This window comes from Eulemur rufifrons, chromosome 6, assembly GCF_041146395.1.
Source record: "Eulemur rufifrons isolate Redbay chromosome 6, OSU_ERuf_1, whole genome shotgun sequence".
NCBI lineage: Eukaryota > Metazoa > Chordata > Mammalia > Primates > Lemuridae > Eulemur > Eulemur rufifrons.
In genome coordinates, this window is record NC_090988.1 from 9822451 (window position 1) to 9842232 (window position 19782).

The window sequence follows — 19782 nt, forward strand, 5'->3', positions numbered from 1 at the left end:
TGTGCCACCATGCCTGGCTATTTTTTTGTTTGTTTGTTTTTTAAGAAACCAGGTCTTGCTATGTTTCCCAGGCTAGTCTTGAATTCCTGGCCTTAAGTGATCTTCTTAGCTCAGCCTCCCAAAGTGCATATGCCGCTGTGCCCGGCCGGCATCCCTCAACTGTCTTAAGTGTCACTTTGTCTAGTGGGTGTTCTCTGACAGAAGTGTGGCATGTGTGCTTTTGTACACATCAGCACTTCTTAAACTATATTATAATTGCATGTTTAATTGTTCCCCCTCCAGACAATACATATGCCTGTCTAGCTTAGTACTTGGCACATGGAAGCTAACCCAGTATATAACTAGGAAGTTGAAAATGGAACTCCGTCCTGTTTCTTTTCACTCTTAGCAGGCACCTTCAACTCCTCAAGTTCTTTTCTCCCATGTTAACCTTTTCCTGCCACTCAGTTTAAGCTGAATGCAGATGTCCACCATCATGCTCTTATTGGCAGAGATGGCTTCCAAGTGGGATTCTCTCTATTAGATCATTTTCTTCTGGATTGTTATTTACTGTTGGGTACAGGCTGTAGTTTATATTTAGTCTTTAATAGTCTCCAAGTTTTGAGAATTGAGTAAAGATCATTGGAATTTTAGTTTGTTTAAAATACTTAAAAACTTGAAGGGTACTGATAATTGCACAGCAAATGTGAATGTACTTAAAGACATTGAGCTATACTTAAAAATGGTACATTTTATGTATTTACTAAACACACAAAAAATCCTTAAAAACTTATTTTTCTTTTCTTTATTTTTTCTGTTTCTCCTAGCCTGAGATATTCTTTGATGTTGTCAGCCTCTCAACATGGCAGGAAGTATTAAGTGACTCTCAGCGTGAGCACCTCCAGCAGTTTCTGCCTCACTTTCCTGAAGACGGTATTGAGCAGCAAAATGAGCTCATCCTCGCCCTGTTCAGTGGAGAGAACTTCCGCTTTGGGAACCCTCTGCACATTGCCCAGAAGCTTTTTCGAGGTCCGTAGCTCAGGATTCTTCTTTAGGAGGAGTGGAGGAGCGCATTCACCTATGTGGATATTTCTTTCTTCATTTTATTCTATTTATTTTCATGTACAGATACTGAGCTGGCAGAGAGTGATTTTGTATAACACTTTGCTGCCTAGGCCATTTAAAAAAAATAATAATAATATATTGATTTATATAGAAAATATATAATAAGAACTCAGCTGTGTAACCACCACCCAGATCAAGGAATAAAACATTTCCGGCATCCCAGAGGTAGCCTTTATGACTAATCTTTAAACATTTTTAAAAACAATTTGCCATTTGCTTTATTACATACATATATCTATGCACACACTTTTTTTTTGCAACATGATACTTCACCAAGCACTTCAGCATGTACATATCTCTTAACAAGGACATTCTCCCACATAATCACAGTTCTGTTATCACGCCCAAGAAATTTTACATTGAGGAAATGATACAGAATATTCCATGTTCCGGATTTTCTCAGTTGTTCCTGAAATGTCCTTTATCATTGTTAAATCCAGGATCTCTTCAAGGTTCATGCATTGTGTTGGGCCTTATGTCTCTTTAGCTCTTTGGATCTAGGGCCCGCTGCCCCTTTTGTTGTTGTCTTTCACACAGATTTTTGAAGAGCCCAGGGCACTTGAATTGTAAAATGTCCTGCTTTCTGGGAATTTGTCTTCTTGTTTCCTCATGGTTAGATTTGGGTTAAATGCCTTTGGCAAGGATGCAATGTGGGAAATGCTGTCTTTCCCATCACATCACCTCGGGAGGCACATGGGGTCACTTTTTCTGTTTTGATAATGCCATATTTGTTCACTTGGTTAGTGGTATCTGCCAGACCTCTTGATCATTAAGGGATACCTTTTTTCCTTTGTAATTAAGAAGCAATCTGTGGCATTTCCCAAAAAGCCTCCATTTCACCCAGTGGTTTTTGCTTCCATTGGTGATTCTCACCTGAGTCAATTATTACATTAGGGGTTGCAAAATGGTTTTGGGTCCCTCTTAGGTTACAGTTTGCTCTCAATCCTATGGAGAAGAGCAAAGAAAGCCTTCTCCCCCTTCTTTCTGGGGTGACTGTGCTTTGACAGGAGGCCCTGCAGGGGCAGCATATCTTCTTGAGTTGTGTTAAACTGGACACTTGACACCTGCCGAAGACTGGAGAGAACAGGCTCATTTCAATTCTCTCATTATCTTAAGTGTTGCACATGAGCGTCCCCTCCTTTGATGGGTTATTCACGCAAAGAGGAGTTGGCAGAGATCTGTTTCACTGAAGCTGAGGGTATGCTGTCTCCTCTGGTAGTGCAAATGTGAGGGAAACTGGCTTAGCTGTAGAGGGCTTCTGTAAGGGACCTTATGAAATGCTAGCACTGTCTTTCATACTGGCGTCTTTCCCCAGAAATCACATGGTAGTCTGGTAAGGATACAAACAAGGAATGTCAAGGTGGGAATTTCTGTATATTTCACTGCGACCATAGTTCTGGTGTTGCTGAAGACAGTTGCATTACTGGGGTTATTGCAGTAATCAGCCTTGAGCAATGAGCTATCATTGCTTTTCAGCATTCTTTTACTTCTGGTACTCTTTCCAGAGTCTCTTAAATATTCACTTTTCCCTTAAGTTCAGTGGTACGGTTTGCCACATTAAATGTTTGTTGACTGATGTATATTTAGTTGTACCTCTGTTTTTTTAAGATGGACACTTTAACCCTGAGGTGGTCAAATATCGGCAGCTCTGCTTCAAGTCACAGTACAAGCGCTACCTCAGCTCCCAGCAGCAGTATTTCCATCGGCTGCTGAAGCAGATTCTTGCTTCCCGGAGTGTAAGTAATGCTGGGGGCTGGATATGAAACGCGGGCAGTGAACTCAGGTATCATGACTTCAAAAAGAGGTTCTGATACAAATCACAAAAGATGTCACCAAGAAAAAAGTGCTGCCAATTAATGTATGACATAGTTAAATTGTAAGCGTTTCTTAGGATTATTTTTAAGATGTATCCTGATTTTAGAGACATTAAAAAAAAGCGCTTCTTGAAACTGATGAAATAAAGTAGCTTCCATATTTACCAAGGTAAACAAGTGGATTTCAGATCCATCACGGGTTATTAAGGAAAGCCAGGATGCTCTGGAATTGACTTGCAAGTGTGCACAGGCCCCTGCGTGCTGTGATGGACATGTAGTACACCAAGCTCAGTGGCCATGGGTCTGGACTAGCCTGGTAATTCTTAGAGGCAAAGTTATTTTGACCTGAAGTGGTTCTTCAAGCTTTGGTATAGAAATACTTGGGTGTCTATAAGTATTCATTCTTGGTGGGGCAGTTCAGCACTGAGATTTGGGACTTTTTGCCATGTAATGAATATACGTTCTTTCTGTTTGGACATACTCATATATACATCTTTCATTGTGATCTGCAGGGAAGGGATTGAGCTCAGTTAGCACTGAAGAGAAGAAACAGTAGACTTAGAGAGAGTCCATTGTTCCAGAACAAGATTCAGATAATGACACGTACCCCCTCCCCTATCGGCTCTCTTCCTAGGATCTATTGGAGATGGCCCGGCGGAGTGGCCCGGCCCTTTCTTTGCGGCAGAAGCGCCCTTCACCATCCCGTACCCCGGAGGAGCGGGAGTGGCGGACCCAGCAGCGCTACTTGAAGGTCTTGAGGGAAGTGAAGGAGGAGTGTGGTGACACAGCCCTATCATCTGACGAAGAGGGTGAGTGTCCTCGGGCACTTAGGGTAGCTGGGTGTTGGATTTACACCGGCTGCTTGTTTGTCTGGTTGGAGCCAGTGGTAGCCATTTATCTCCTCATCAAAGAAGCCCTCCAGGTTGTCTTGTCTGGGGGGTGGATAGTGAGACTCAGAAACCCTTGGTCTTTGGGTCGCTGAGACATTGCTGTTAGGTGGGGAATGAATAGATACCCTTTTACCCTTGTGGTCATGCGGCATTTCAGTTTAGGTAAGAACCTGTTGATGAATCCCTGCATGGCAGGGCTCTCTCCACAGTAGGCCTGACTAGTCCCATTGTGCCACTTGAGAGAACTGCTTTTCCCCTTACAGGAGAGTAGTAGTGACTGTTGGCCTGCTGCAATGCGACCCCATCACTCTGTTGACGTCTCTCTTCCTGGAGGAGCCATTTAAATGACCTAAGTCTACTCCAGCTCGTCTGGGGAAGGGTCAGAAAGGAGTGTGGAACCCTGGCCTCCATGTTGTTGGCTTAGTGTTGTTGAATCCAAATGGCCACTTACCCAATCTCCCCTATTGGAGTCCACAGCCACGTTGGATTTACAAGAAAAATTTTCTTTTGAAGATCTCAGCTCATGGCTTCCGAGCTCTCCAGCGCGTTCTCCTAGTCCCGCGGTGCCCCTGAGGGTGGTGCCCACGCTTTCAACTATGGATATGAAAACGACAGGTGAGAACTGAGCTGATGCTGCCGCCATTCTGGGAAATAACGATGTAGATCTGAGAGCTCCTTTTGAGGGAGGTGGGGACTAGATTCTTACTGCCAGGAAGGCAGTAGTGCTTCTTAGAACTAGCCAATTTGGAGAAGTTTTTGTACAATTCCACTTTGTAACATCTGGAGGTAGGCGTGTCTTTCCTTTGTTTTGAAAATTTTCCTCATGAGCTGATCAGCAGATTATTTTGGACTTAAAGAAAGCAGAGGGCCGGGCGTGGTGGCTCACGCTTGTAATCCTAGCACTCTGGGAGGCCAAGGCGGGTGGATCGCTCGAGGTCAGGAGTTCGAGACCAGCCTGAGCAAGAGCGAGACCCCCGTCTCTACTAAAAATAGAAAGAAATTATCTGGCCAACTAAAAATATATACAGAAAAAATTAGCTGGGCATGGTGGTGCATGCCTGTAGTCCCAGCTACTCGGGAGGCTGAGGCAGTAGGATCGCTTAAGCCCAGGAGTTTGAGGTTGCTGTGAGCGAGGCTGATGCCACGGCACTCTAGCCTGGGCAACAAAGTGAGACTCTATCTCAAAAAAAAAAAAAAAAAGCAGAATGTTAAAATAGTGGTATGAAGCGACAGTTCAGTAATGGAACAAGAGGGCTAACCTGAGCCATAGCAATTCTTCAGAGTGTCTACGAAATAGGAAAAGAATTTTTATTTAGATGTTAAAAATGTTTAGTGTGTTTTAGGACCAGCTAAGTAACTGAAATCATTTATTACCAATGTCTAGAAAAGTGGAAGTGTTGATCCTGTCACTGTTTCAAGATTTTTGGTTCTTAGAGTTCACAGGAGTCAGTAGGGAAACTCAGAAGTATGTTACTTTTGAATGTAACAAGTGACCAGAAAGATTTAAATTGGAGCATGGTGGTAGTGAGTGACCTAGTCCATTTGGTTTGGTTCATTTTCTCTCAGATAAAATAGAACTGGGGGACAGTGACCTGAAGATGATGTTAAAGAAGCACCATGAGAAGCGGAAACATCAACCAGTAAGATCGGCAGGGGGTGTGGCATCAGTGGTTGTCAGTCTAATGTCTCTGGATTGGCCATCCTGAGGAAGATACTGGTCGTCACTACCTCAGTTATGACTGCTTCCTCCTTACCATTGTCGGGACAGGAGCAACCAGTGAGGCTAGTTAGCTTCAAAGATGTGAGACAATTTGTGCTTTGACTTTATAAGGCATGTTTAATGTAGTGTCACCTTTGATCTTTGTGATGCTATTTAGTGTACAAATCATTATCTCTATCTTACCAGTGCTCAGAGAGGTTCAGGAGCTCGATCTCGGTCCTGCAGCCTGTACGTGGCAGAGCCAAAAGTCAGAACCTGTGCTCTTCCCACATGTCACTGTTTCCGTTACCCCACTTTACCAAATCAAGGTAGCTAGTGCCAAGGTGAGAGTTTAGTGGAGAAAAAATGATGTGTTTTCTGGAAGAAAAGACAGTCCTAAGGCAGAGAGATGAGACGGGAAGAGTCCCATACTGGAAGTCAACACTCGGTTCTGTCTTTTCCAATTACTATGTTATTGGAAAGGTCTCTTAACTTCTCTGAACCTCATTTTCCAGCTCTGTAAAATATAATATATTTTATAATGTAATACCAAGACTGAGGAGCATGTGAGGTAAAGAATGCAGAAGAGTTTTATAACTGTAAATGCTGTACAATATAAAGGTTGAAACTGGGTTCGCCTGTGCACTAGTATGAAGAGTAGTTTTTTATCTCTATGTGTTTTTAATTCAACACGTTTTCCTTAAGTGTATCTAACACCTAATTGTATCTGTTAGGTAAATTGGCAAAGTCACCATCAGTTTTTGCTCCTTTTTTGGGCCTTTATAATCAAATCTCTGAATATCATATCTAGGATCACCCAGACCTTTTGACAGGGGACCTGACCCTCAGTGACATCATGACTCGAGTAAATGCTGGCAGGAAGGGCTCTCTAGCAGGTAAATGACTGTGGGTCCCCGCTAGGTAGCCTTCACCTGACTGATGTTAAATTGCATGAGCTTGTCTACCTGTGGCAAAAATGAATGAAATCACAGCTTCCAACATGTGGATAACCTTTATTTTATAACTACCTTTCATGGATTTATAGGTGGGAAACAAATTTACAATCAGTACGACAGATCATTGGCTCTTTATAGATGTTAAAATTAAGCTGTAAGTCACCCATTGAGTTTGGATTCAAGAAATCTAAATGTCTTATTACCGAGACTTTTCTGTCCTTCACTAGTGGGCCTTGGGAAAAGAACAAGCAGATAAGACCCCTTACGTCGTGGTGCAGGACATACAATTCTGTGACGTCTGTTACTTTCTCTTCCCAGCCCTGTATGACTTGGCTGTCCTTAAAAAAAAGGTTAAGGAAAGAGAGGAAAAGAAGAAGAAGAAAATAAAAATGATCAAATCAGAGGCAGAGGATCTGACTGAGCCCCTGAGCAATACTGAAGGGGTCCCCCCTCTCTCACAGGCCCCATCTCCACTGGCCATTCCTGCCATCAAGGAAGAGTAAGTGAGCAGCAGAGATTACATGATGCTCAGGGTGAAAGGTTAAGCCAAGGGCTATACCCAGTTCCCTGGACTTGTTGTAGCTGACTGTGATGTGTTGAACCTGTAAGCCTCGAGTCCCAGGGATCCTGCTGGGAAAATGTATTGTGTGCTCCTTTCTTGAACTCTTCTATGACTGCTAAGAGGCGTGGGGGTCTGAACCGATCTGGGGATATGTTCTTGGTCTTTTTGGTTCTTATATTTTTCTTCCTTCATTAGGCCCCTTGAAGACCTCAAGCCTTGCCTTGGAATCAATGAAATATCTTCCAGCTTCTTCTCTCTTCTGTTAGAGATCTTGCTGCTAGAGAGTCAGGCTAGCCTTCCTTTGGTAAGAGTTTTCAAATAGTCAGATGTACATCAAAGTTTTTAAATTGTCAAAATCTTTAATCGTTTATAGATTCAGAAGCAGAATTCTAGGTTTCTCCTGAAGTTCTGTAGCTTTGTAACTTGGACAAACTGTAGACAAACTGTGAAATTGCTGGTGTAGAAGAAAAAGCCAACTGGGTTCTGCCTTTACTTTCCTCAGCTAGAGGAGCGAGTTTTGGATTGGCAGTCATCTCCAGCCAGCTCCCTCAACAGCTGGTTCTCTGCGGCCCCCAACTGGGCTGAGTTAGTGTTACCAGCCCTGCAGTATCTTGCAGGAGAAAGCCGAGGTAAGGTGCTCTTTTTTTGTGGGGTTAGTATTTTCTTTCCCTTTTGTCTAATTAATTCTTGCAGTAAATTGTAGCTTTGCTCATCTGATCCTTTATGCCTTTGCATAATGCCATGCCTTGGAGGTCCCTGCTATCCTGATGTACCATGGAACACTCAGAAGCTCTCTCAGAGCTCAGGGCTGCCTGTTATTTGTTCTGAGTTTAGCACTCTTTCTGATCTGTGTGGCTTGTTTATGTGATCCATTTCTTGCAGCTGTTCCTTCCAGTTTCTCTCCATTTGTTGAATTCAAAGAGAAAACCCAGCAGTGGAAATTGCTTGGTAAGTAATTCATATTACCTACCCCTAATAGTAGGTTTTCCTTCTCTCATTTCCTTCCCTAAGCTTTTGCCTTCCAGTCAATACAGCCCAACATATTGGTAAAAAGAAGCAATATTAGATCTCATTTGGCTCCGTGAAGGAATCCTTCAAGACCCCTTTTGTACTCTGAAGGTGTGGATTTCACCCTCTCCCTCCAATCGGACTTTGGCTCAGCAAAGCTGAGGTGCAAGGAGCAGCTCTTCTTTTACAGTGCAGTCAGGTGAAGGCTACATTTAAATCTGCAGGGGTATTTTGCAATAGCATCAACATTTATCTTAACAATACCGATGATTTTGGATTAATTTGTAATATAATTATTTTTCTTGCCTAAAAATGGGCTTTGCTATTGAGGACAGTGTGCAATGAGATGTTAGACAGCCCTGAATAAGCTATTACTAAAGAACAGGGACCTTATTTTTCTTTTAAATTTATAAAGCCCCACTTAGTATATTGTCATAATGTGCACCTGAAATTACTTGGTGGCTGTCCTTATGAGGGAAATTCAGTGTTGGTTTTCTACAGAAATTCACAAACCTTTCTCTTTGCTCTCTTGAGTAGTCTATAAGGGGACACGTTGGAGAGCAGATCATGAAAACAGTGGTCATTCATTCCTTATTTATTATATATATTCTGCTTCTAGGTATCTGGGGCCATATAAGGGTTTCCAAGTCAGACAGAGTGCTCCCCTCATCTGGCTGAAGGTCTCTTTGGGGAACAAATACTCATTCAGATTAAGTAATGAACTGATCATTTCTGTAAAGGAGAAGTACCAGAAAGGATGAGAGTTTATTAGGAATTGGTGTAGTCTGGAGAGTCAGGGAATGGCCTTCCCGAGGAGGTGGCGTTTGAGCAGAGATGAATGCTGAATAGCACCGAGCTAGGCAGACGGAGGGGAGGAGTATTCCAGGTGGAGGAAACAGTGCCTGTCAGTGCTAGAGAAGGTTCAATTTAAAATCGTCATACCTACCTGCATGAGAGAGAGAGAGAATCTGGACCTGGTGGAGAGAATGGATAAATTTGAGTTTTAGGTGGTAGAAGCCACAGGACTTGGTTGTGAATTGGCCGTGGGGAGTGCTGGAAGAGCAGTGTCAGGCATGGTTTCTGCTCAATTTGTGGCTGGTGGAGGAAGACGCTGTTTGCTGAGGTAGGCTTCTGGGGAGGATTGGACTCGGAGGGTGCAGATCACGGTGCTGTTTGGGACGTGCTGGATTGGAGCTGCCTTTGAGGTGTTGAAGTGGAGTTGGATAGGCAGCAGGATGTGTGGGTTTAGAATTCAGACCAGAGAATTAAGGTGGAGAGCTGTTGGCATGTGTGCAGCAAAGGGCATGCGTCGGGAGGAAGTGTAAAGTGAGGAGGGAAGAGGGCTGAGGAGTGAGCCTTGGGGAACTCCATGGCGGAGGGGCTCAGTGGAGACCATGTGGACGCGAGGTACCTGCAGAGACAGGAGGAAAGTCCTGGGACGGTTGAGTCTTGGAAGCCAGGGGACAAGAGCTTAGGAATTGGGGAGCGGTCGTTAGCCTGCATTGTTCCTAAAAGATTGAGTAAGATAAAGTCTAAAGATTTCTGGACATGGAAGAAATTGCACATTTTTTAGTGAGAGTGATTCCTTAGCGGAGTAATGAGGGTTAAGTGTGAGCTGAGGTGACTCGTGGCAGCTGACTGTGTGCGGCGCTTCCTGGCTCTGTCCGGCTGGGGGCTGGAATAGCCATGGTGGGGATGCTTACATCACGGGTTGGCAAACTGTTTCTCATAGGACCGGATAATAAGTATTGTAAGCTTATGGGCCAGATGCTTTCTGTCGCAGCTACTCAGCACTCAAGCTTTCTGTGGCTGGTGGTATGGTGGTTTTTTGTATTGACTAGTGAAAACAAAGATGAGCGTCCTGGTGAACGTTGTCTAAACAGTTTCTTTGAGAAGGGTAGCTGCCTTCTTCACACCAGCAGACCTGGCTGATGTTGGTCCCGTGGCTTCTAGCCTGGGCAGGAGACATAGGAACCGTTGTGGGCCAAGTGCTGCAGTCAGAGTCTGAGCAGTGACATTAGAGGAGGGCCTGGGGACTGTACCTATCTTTTTCTGGGCAGGCCGGGGGAAGGAGAGCTTTTTCCTGCCTTGGGACCTTCTTAACTGCTGTGCCAGTGCTTGGAATGCCTTTGTGCCTCCCACTAGCCATTACGCCTTGTTTCTCCTGCAAGAATAGGACAACTCCCTGGTGTAAGCTATCATAATATCCTTTGTGATGCCTGCTACTGTTTGAATTGATTTTATTTAGTATATGTTCTTTCCTTGCTTGACTGTAAACCCTCTGAGGGGAGAGACTGAATTCACTGAATAACCCCAGCTTTGCACACAGTGCCTGGCACACAGTGGCTGCTCAGCAAGTACCTGCTGAATGAATGATTTAATGAGGTGGCGTGCTGGAGAGGTCCAGGCAGACTTGCACTGAATGGAAGAGCAGTAGGTGCGCGAGGGGTCATTGCCACAGCTCCTGATATGGTCTCTCTTGATAGGTACGTCAAGAAAGGAGAAACTGGGATTCTCAGTAACACCTTAGATATTTGTTTTTTGTCTTTTTGTTCCTCTAATAGGCCAATCCCAAGATAATGAAAAGGAATTAGCTGCCCTCTTCCAGCTGTGGCTAGAGACCAAAGACCAGGCCTTCTGTAAGGTATGGTTTTTAAGAAATACCAGCTCTTTCTTATTGGGTTTCCAGATCCTTAAGTTCTCGAGAATTCTTTAGTCCATTTACCTGTTAATGTTTTCCTTTTCTCCAGCAAGAAAATGAAGACAGCTCAGATGCTACAACACCTGTCCCTCGGGTGTGAGTATAATACTCTCATAGTGGGTGGTGTCCCATGAAATCCTAGTGTAAGGTACTGCCATGGCTTTGCTGATGTTTCTTCATATGTTAGAGCCATAATGGACTTCAGAGATCCTAGAGTCCTCTGACTCTTGCCTGCTTCAGCATACCTGAGGAGGCCACACACTCCCCTCAGTAAGAGTGACTCTCTGGGGAGGGGCTTCTTGATGGGGGCAGGACCGTGCCCTGGAGCCTCTGAGGGGCATATGGTCTCTCTTGCACATAGACACAGGTTTTTCCCCGTGCGCCCTTTCCTGGTTCCTATTTGAGAAGGATTCATCTGATCCACCTTTCTCATTTTACCAATGAAGGAATTGAGGCATGAGTTTAAGTGACTTGCTGAAGATTAGTGGCGGGACCCCACTAGAGCTCAGATCCCTTGAGTCCTATTCCTGAGCTCTTTATATCACCTGGTCTCACGTTACTGTTTCTAGTCTGGCGTGGTTCTGTATTTAGAGGCCAGCCAACACAGAGGCCCAGCTTAAGTGTGACAGAAATCTTGCTTCATGTAATGGGGGTGTAGAACTCAACTTCTGTGTGCTTGCCCTATAGGCAGAACAACTACCCTTGTCATCTAACACACTTGAAGTCCTTTGTTCCTTTAGGCTGAATTTTTTGTTGCAGTTAGAATGCGCTTACTTAGTAGTAACACTAAAAACAGTAGGCAAAAATGTCAGCCTCTTTCCCACCTACCCAATACCTTTTTGGATTTCTTTCTTTTTGCTGAGACAGAATCTTGCTCTGTTGCCCAGGCTAGAGTGCAGTGATGTCACAGCTCACTGTAATCTTAAACTCCTGGGCTCAAATGATCTTCCTGCCTCAGTCTTCTCAGTAGCTGGGGCCACAGGTGCATGCCACCACACCTGGCCAATTTTTAAAGTTTTTTGTAGAGATGGGTTCTTGCTACGTTGCCTTGAAATCCTGGCCTCTAGCAATCCTCCCATCTTGGCCTCCCTAAGTACTAGGATTATAGAGGAGCCACCATGCCTGGCCACCTTTCAATATTTCTAATAATCAAGTAAATTTAGAAATACCAACAGGAGTTACTTGGTAGGAGCTGAAAAGTAGACTTTTCACCTTTGTAAGAATTTGATACCTACAAAGATACAATTTTCGCTGTTGTAGAGGGAATGGTTCTGAAGAAGGGGGGATGAGGTCTGTGACCCATATGTTAGGTCTCAGAGTTGATATAAAATTCTTTGTGTTCCAGAAGAACTGACTATGTGGTACGGCCCAGCACAGGGGAGGAGAAACGGGTTTTTCAGGAGCAGGTAAGAAATACCTGTCTTTGTTCCATTGCTCAGTGACTAGCTCTGAGGACCATCCATTGTTGGCTCAATGTTGCTAGTGGGATCACCTGTTTCCTTTCTGTTTTAATCTCTGCACAGGGATCCCCTTATGGTAAAGGAGCCCCATAGAGAACCTCGCTAATTCTGTCTTAGGAGCCTCTTGTCCCTTTTCTCTTGCTAGGAGCGTTACAGGTATAGCCAACCTCATAAGGCCTTCACCTTTCGCATGCATGGCTTTGAGTCTGTGGTGGGGCCGGTGAAGGGCGTGTTTGACAAGGAGACCTCGCTCAACAAGGCTCGGGAGCACTCCCTGCTGCGCTCCGACCGGCCTGCCTACGTCACCATCCTATCTCTTGGTATGTAGCATGTGTTTATTATCAGGGATCCCTTTTTTCACCCTAAAGCTTTTCTCTAATCAACTCTGAACTCTGTCCTCCCGTCCTCTTCCACCCCACTACTCAGGGAAGGCTTTGAGGGTGAGGCATAGTTTTTGGAAGGTTTGGAATTTGGGAGATGAACGGGGAATTCTAACTTCAGAGACTGATGCCAGGAATCAGTGTTTCTTCCTGAAGTCTGGGTTCACATTTATGATCATTTAGTAATTGCTCACAGGCCAGCTAAATATTAGGTTAAGTGTAGGAATTTGCTTCCTCCAGGTTATGATTGCTTTTAAAAATGTGTTTTCTTGGCTGGGCACGGTGGCTCAGGCCTATAATCCAAGCACTTTGGGAGGCTGAGGCAGGAGGATCACTTGAGGCCAGGAGTTTGAGACCAGCCTGGCCAACATAGTGAGACCCCATCTCTACCCAAATTTAAAAAATTAGCTGGTGGTACACACCTGTATTCCCAGGTACTTGGGAGGATGCAGTGGGAGGATCACTTGAGCCAGGAGTTTGAGGCTCCAGTGAACTGGATTGGGCCACTGTACTTCAGCCTGGGTGTGAGAGTGAGACCCTGTTTGTTTTAAAAACAATTGAGGGTTCTCAATACTTTTCTGTGCCATGAATCCCTTTGGCGGTCTGATGAAACCTTTGGATCCCTTCTCAGAATTATGCTTTTAAATGTATAAAATAAAATACATGGAGTTAGAAAAGAAACCAGTCTTGTTGAAGTAGTTATGAAGATGTTAAAACAAATTTATGGTGCAGAAATATATATGTTTTTATGATGATATTATATGATAAGATCTGGCAGCAGGTCTTATAACTACTGTAATTCCAGATAGTAATGAGTGTAAATGATGTTCTGGGTTGTTTGCAACAGCTACAATGTATGAAAATAGCCTGATTTATATACACCATCACAGCACTGCCAATGTGTTACTTTTGTTCATAATTGAAGGAAATGCTAAATTTTAGTTACAGATATAATTTTTTCCCCACCCGAGTTCATGGGTCCACTGAATTCTCAGGTGTCCATAGACCTTTACTTCAGTCTTGCCTAACGTGTGTAGAGTGTACAGGAAACGCCAGTGGCAAAGCTTCCAGCCACTAGAGGGCAGTGTGTACCTAACGCTGAGTTGGGTAAGGCAGAGGAACAGGAACCCCAGGGAGCGTCCCCCACCAGCAGGTCAGCAGGTCAGGGGACTTCGTTCTCAGTAGGAGCCCTGCTTGACTCTTGGACTTTTCATTTCCTGATGTCATCAGTTCGGGATGCTGCGGCTCGGCTGCCTAATGGAGAAGGCACACGGGCAGAGATCTGTGAACTGCTCAAGGACTCCCAGTTTCTTGCACCAGATGTCACCAGCACTCAGGTAGTGTGGAGGAAGAGATTACTTTTGCTTTGTCTCAGGATGGATTTAAGGAAATTTATTAGGAAATATAAAATATAACATTTTTAAATTGAATAAGGGAAAAAGGATATCTTTAAAAATGGTGCCAGGTGTGGTGGCCCACACCTGTAATCCTAGCACTTTGGGAGACCAAGACGGAGGATTGCTTTGAGGCCAGGAGTTTGACACCAGCCTGGGTAACACAGTGAGACCCCGTCTCTACAAAAAATAAAAAAATTAGCCGAGTGTGGTGGTACACGCGTATAATCCCAACTACTGAGGCGGCTGATGCAGGAGGATCACTTGAGCCCAGGAGTTTGAGGTTGCTCTGAGCTATAATGATGTCACTGCACTCTAACCTGGGCAACAGAGCCAGACTGTCTCAAAAGAGAAAAAAAAATGCATAGTGATGACCAAAATCCCTTGCATCAGTGAAGCACAAATTTGGCTGTAGGCTTTGCTTTAGCTTATGGTAAAGAGAAGGCCGGTCACTTACTTAGTGTACAGTATCCTTACGGTGGAAGCGGATCAATATCTCAGTAGTCTTACAGCATTTCTTGTTTTGAGAAACGATTTGGTGAGTCATTGAAAGTACACAGCTAGGCTGAGTTAATAATCTGCTTATCAGCTGTGACTTCTATCCAGTGATTTTTCTCCAGAGCCCAAGTTACTTATTTTATCTGGGTCTGACTTGTTTTTTATTTCCCATTGCTCTGGCTCTTAGGTGAATACAGTGGTGAGTGGTGCACTGGATCGGCTACATTATGAGAAAGATCCTTGTGTGAAGTATGACATTGGGCGAAAGCTGTGGATCTACCTGCATCGGGACCGGAGTGAAGAAGAGTTTGGTGTGTGAGGCCTCTGGGTGGTGTGTCCCACGAGACTAGGGTGCTTTTGACTTTCTGCGCCAATTCCATTGGTCTTCTCCTTGGCGTTTAAGCAGGATAGGATTGCAGAGGCAGGATAGCCCGCCAGTGAGGTGTTGGTTTTTAACAAAGCCCCCCTTCTTAGTATGCTAAGGTTAAACTCTTGCTGAGGCTCACTACTCTTGTTTACAGAGCGGATTCACCAAGCACAAGCAGCTGCGGCTAAAGCCAGAAAAGCCCTTCAGCAAAAACCTAAGCCCCCATCCAAGGTGGTAAGTGACCTGATGACGGCATCTGCCGTAGGGATTCTGGGATGTTCTTGGATGGAGGCAACTAGGAATAGGTACTCGGCTTTCACTTAACTGAGCACAGCAGGAGCTGCGGGCCATGCCTGCCTTCAGTGGAAACTTCATGGCACCTGCAGGGGAATTTCCCTTTGTCTTCTGTTCTAGAAGTCCAGTAGCAAAGAGAGCTCTGTAAAAGTCCTCAGCAGTGGCCCTTCAGAGCAGAGCCAGATGAGCCTCAGTGACTCTAGCATGCCACCCACCCCTGTCACACCTGTAACCCCCACCACGCCAGCGTTGCCTGCCACTCCGATCTCCCCTCCACCTGTATCATCAGTGAACAAAAGCGGCCCTACCACTGTCTCCGAACCAGCTAAGTCTAGCTCAGGGTAAGCCCTTCCTTTTCTTCTCTAGCTTTTTCCTTCCAAATTCCTTTTGTAAGAATGTCCTGAGTTTTTGCTTTTTTGTTCTTTTCTGCTTTTCCTCCTAGTGTTCTTCTGGTATCCTCACCCACAATGCCACAGCTGGGGACAATGCTTTCCCCAGCTTCCAGCCAGACTCCACCCAGTTCTCAGGCTACCCGAGTCGTGAGCCACACTGGCTCAGCAGGAGTGCCCCAGGTACGGGTGGTGGCCCAGCCTCCCCTTCCTGCTGTTCCCCAGCAGGCGTCAGGGCCCGCACAGACACTGCCACAGATGCCTGGAGGACCGCAGATCCGTGTTCCAGCCACTGCCACACAAGCCAAAGTAGTGCCCCAGGTAAACAGGGAAGCCACAGGTCATTGGGAAGCAGGGACAGCAGACTCAGAGGTGGGCTAATGAGTCAGACAGGCAGGGTCTGGGTAAGGACCGAGGAGTTGTAGATTATTGCTGTTACTGAAGCCGTTCATTGAAACAACTCATTTAATGTTCAAAGCTGGGCAAGTGTTTTTAGATGCTATATTTTACATGTTGGGAATCATCAGACCTTTAGAGAAGTTTAGTGATTTACTCAGGATTCTAACATTGGGACCCTGGTAGAGGTGGGGTGTCAATCTCAACCTGTGAGTTTCAGGTTCCTTCCAGTGTGCCACTAGTCTTAGCCATGCTACTAACTAGGCGTGTGATTTTAGAGAAGATTAGTATCTTCCTTGCCTCAGTTTCCTTTACTGTAGGAGGGGTGTAATGGAATTTGTCCTAAGTATGTAGGAATAAAATGAGATGTTAAATGTAAAAGCATTCTGAAAATTGAGATATTCTACACAAATACAAAAAATTTACAGTGTCCATTTTAGGGAGTGGTGAGCCTTAGCACTGTTAGATTCGAAGTACTTTTAGAGGAGTACCTTCTGGGTGATAACATGCGGGAAGAGTCTGCTTGGAGTGCTGGTCTACGTCTTAGTGTCTAATTGAGCTCTTGGCCTCATGCCCTGAACTAGACAGTAATGGCTACTGTTCCAGTCAAAGCGCCGACTGCAGCGGCCACTGTGCAGCGGCCTGGACCTGGGCAGACGGGGCTCACGGTGACGAGTCTCCCTGCTGCAGCCAGCCCTGTGAGTAAGCCGGCCACGAGTTCTCCTGGGACCTCTGCTCCAAGTGCCTCCACGGCTGCTGTCATCCAAAATGTCACAGGACAGAACATTATCAAGCAGGTAGGTGGAACCCTTTCCAGGTGGATCTTACTCCTTTGTCCTAAAGCAAGGACCACTGGTGTTGGAGGTTCTCGACCAGACTAGGTGCCCATGGGAAAAAGATTTGTCATCCTTGACCGTTGGTTTATATGTACTCCGGGTGTGAATCCCCACCAAAGGCAGTGCAACCTTTGTAGATGCCAAAGAGATTTCTTGAATTTCTGTATTTGGAGTAGATTCAATGAATTTATTTAAAGTCCTATGGCGTAATTTATTTAGGTCAATTCCCATGGCCATAGTTTATTGAGTTTTCACTTTACCAGTAATAAAAAGAGAATATATTAATATTGTGCTTTTTTAGCAATATGGAGATACCTTAAACAGATACAAGTAGACCTACCATTTGATCCAGCAATCCCATTATTGGGCATCTACCCAAAAGAACAAAAGACATTCTGTTACAAAGACATCTGCACTCGAATGTTTATAGCAGCACAATTCACAATCTCAAAGATGTGGAAACAACCCAAATGCCCATCAGTACATGAGTGAATTAGTAAAATGTGGTGTATGTATACCATGGAGTATTACTCAGCTATAAGAAATAACGGTGATGTGGAAAGAGTTGGAACCCATTCTACTAAGTGAAGTATCCCAAGAATGGAAAAATAAGCACCACATGTACTCACCAGCAAATTGGTTTCCCTGATCATCACCTAAGTGCACATTTGGCAATAACACCAATTGGGTGTCGGACAGATGTGGGGGGTTGGGGAGGGGATGGGTGTATACCTACATAATGAGTGTGATGCGTACTGTCTGGGGAGTGGACACGCTTGAAGCTCTGACTTGGGGGGGTGGGGGGACATGGGCAATATACATAACCTAAACTTTTGTACCCCCATAATAAGCTGAAATAAAAAAAATAAATAGTAATAAAACTAAAATAAATAAATAAATAAATAAATGGAATTGAATAATCAAAAAATATATATGCTTGCAAACAGAAATAAAGCAATCCATTGACACTGTTAAAAAAATATTGTGCTTTCTTGGTTGTAAGTATAAAAGGATAATCACTGAACTTCAAAGAATTGTTAAGCATAATGGCAACTAATACCGATAACAGTGCTTTCTACGTGCACTGTGCTGAGCATTTTATACCCGTTAAATACTTTAATCCTCATAGCACTGTGGCATGGGCTCTTCTGTCATCTCCATTTTACAGGTGAAGAGATGGAACCACGTAATGATAAAGAAACATCTTTTTTTTTTTTTTTTTCATTCAACACATATTGAGTGTCTTTCATGTGCTGGGCATTGTCCTAAGTGTTGGGGGTTTAGTGGTATATTAAACAGAGTAAGTCCCTGCCCTCTTGGAACTCATATTCTCATAGAGCTGGGAGACAAATACTTCAGTGTCAGATAGTAGTAAATGCTATGAAAATCAGTAGAGAGGCCAAGGAGTGGAGAGTGGTAGTACACTATTCTAGCTAGGGTGATCAGAGAAGGCCTCTCTGAGATGACATTTGAGAGAGAGATGGATGGAGTTAGTGTGCCATGTCATGATCGGGAGATACAATATTCCAGGCCTAGGACTAGCAAGTGCAAATGCCTCGTGTCTGGAATGTGTTGAAGAACAACAGGAAAACTGTGGCTGAAGCATAGTGAGCAAGTGTGAGATTTTGGAAGATAAGGTCAGGAGAGGTGGCCAGTGGCTAGATTATATTAGACTTTGAGTTTAATTTAAATGTGATGGGGAACTGCTGGAAGATGGCAAGCCAGGGTGACTTGGTCTGGTTTGCATTTAAAGAAATTCTGGCTGCTGGTTAGAATGAACAGAGGGAGATAAGAATAGAAGCAGAGAACCATGTGGGAGGCAGCTGCAGTAGTCAGGTGAGAGGTGACGCTGGCCATCATTGTAGGTGGTGAAGGGTGGGTCGGAAAACAGTTGAGTGTGATTGTGTGGTGGCCTGAGTAGGAGTCTGAGGGGAGGGAGTTGAGAATGACCCCATGGTCTTGGCTTGAGTGACTGATAATGGCATCACTACGGAGATAGAAGAAAAGGCTGGAGACAGCAAGGCAGTGAGAGAGGTGCTGGTGAAGGAGGGACTGGCACCGGGGTCAGGCACAGTCTGGGTCCAGGGGACTGGTGGCTTTTGGGGAATGAGTTCAAAAGAGAAAGTAAGGTGAAGAAGCAGAGACGGTGAATACAGTTGGCCCTTGGATCCATGGGTTCTGCACTTCGGATTCAGCTGACTGCAGATGGAAAATATTTGGGGGAAAAAACCCAATAAAAAATAACAATACAACCATAAAAAGTAATACAGATTAAGACAATAGTACAGTGTAACAGCTGTTTACATAGCATTTACATTGTATCAGATAGTATAAGTAATCCAGAGATGATATAAAATGTACAGGAGGCTGTGCTTGGCTATATGCAAATACTATGCCATTTTATATCAGAGACTTGAACATCTGAGGGTTTTGGTATCTGCATAGGAGGCCTTGAACCAGTTGCTCACAGATACCAAGGGATGACTGTCTAGGTAATTTTTAGAGGAATTTGCTTGTGAAGAGGGCAGAGAACTGGAACTGGAGTGGAATGTGGGGTAGACTGGAGTAGATGGAGGGAGGTGTGGAGTTAGCCAGGGTTGGCTGTTTTTTAGGATGGGAAATATTGCAGCATGTTTGCATTGTGACAGCCGCGGTCCATTAGAGGGGAGAGAAAATTGATTATGCCACAGAGAGAGGAAATCCCTTAGTAAGGCTAAAAGGGCTGCATCTGTTACATATGGGAGAAGTTTGGAAGCTCAGTGTGGTGGTGGCACCTGTGGTTCCACTGAGGCAGGAGGGTTGCTTCAGCCTGGGAGTTCAAGTCCAATCTGGGCAACATAGACTTTATCTCTAAAAAACAAAAAGATAACGTTGGCATTATAAACCCAGGAAGTCTGGCTCCAAAGCCCATGCTCAGAACCACCATGCTGCACTACTGCTCTCGAAATGGAAATTGACCCAACCATAAATTGACGTTTTTGAGACAGTTGGGGAATGTGAATATTTTTTTTTTTTGAGACAGAGTCTCACTCTG

General features: G+C 44.5%; 1 protein-coding gene across 4 annotated transcripts in view; it reads left to right on the forward strand.

Annotated features, from left to right (window-relative positions):
• NFRKB (nuclear factor related to kappaB binding protein) overlaps positions 1-19782 on the forward strand; it is a 31555-nt gene that overhangs the window by 4501 nt on the left and 7272 nt on the right. For 2 of the 4 annotated variants that reach the window (XM_069470752.1, XM_069470750.1), the window contains exons 3-22: positions 807-1008; positions 2713-2840; positions 3553-3727; positions 4286-4423; positions 5375-5448; positions 6319-6403; positions 6782-6962; positions 7221-7329; positions 7528-7654; positions 7908-7973; positions 10598-10677; positions 10784-10830; positions 12080-12140; positions 12340-12514; positions 13805-13911; positions 14654-14777; positions 14988-15067; positions 15248-15468; positions 15570-15837; positions 16497-16709. In XM_069470752.1, coding sequence (XP_069326853.1) covers positions 807-1008; positions 2713-2840; positions 3553-3727; positions 4286-4423; positions 5375-5448; positions 6319-6403; positions 6782-6962; positions 7221-7329; positions 7528-7654; positions 7908-7973; positions 10598-10677; positions 10784-10830; positions 12080-12140; positions 12340-12514; positions 13805-13911; positions 14654-14777; positions 14988-15067; positions 15248-15468; positions 15570-15837; positions 16497-16709 — 2661 coding nt within the window. The remainder of the gene's footprint in view (positions 1-806; positions 1009-2712; positions 2841-3552; positions 3728-4285; positions 4424-5374; positions 5449-6318; positions 6404-6781; positions 6963-7220; positions 7330-7527; positions 7655-7907; positions 7974-10597; positions 10678-10783; positions 10831-12079; positions 12141-12339; positions 12515-13804; positions 13912-14653; positions 14778-14987; positions 15068-15247; positions 15469-15569; positions 15838-16496; positions 16710-19782) is intronic. The other 2 variants (XM_069470749.1, XM_069470748.1) reach the window with 2 other exon arrangements.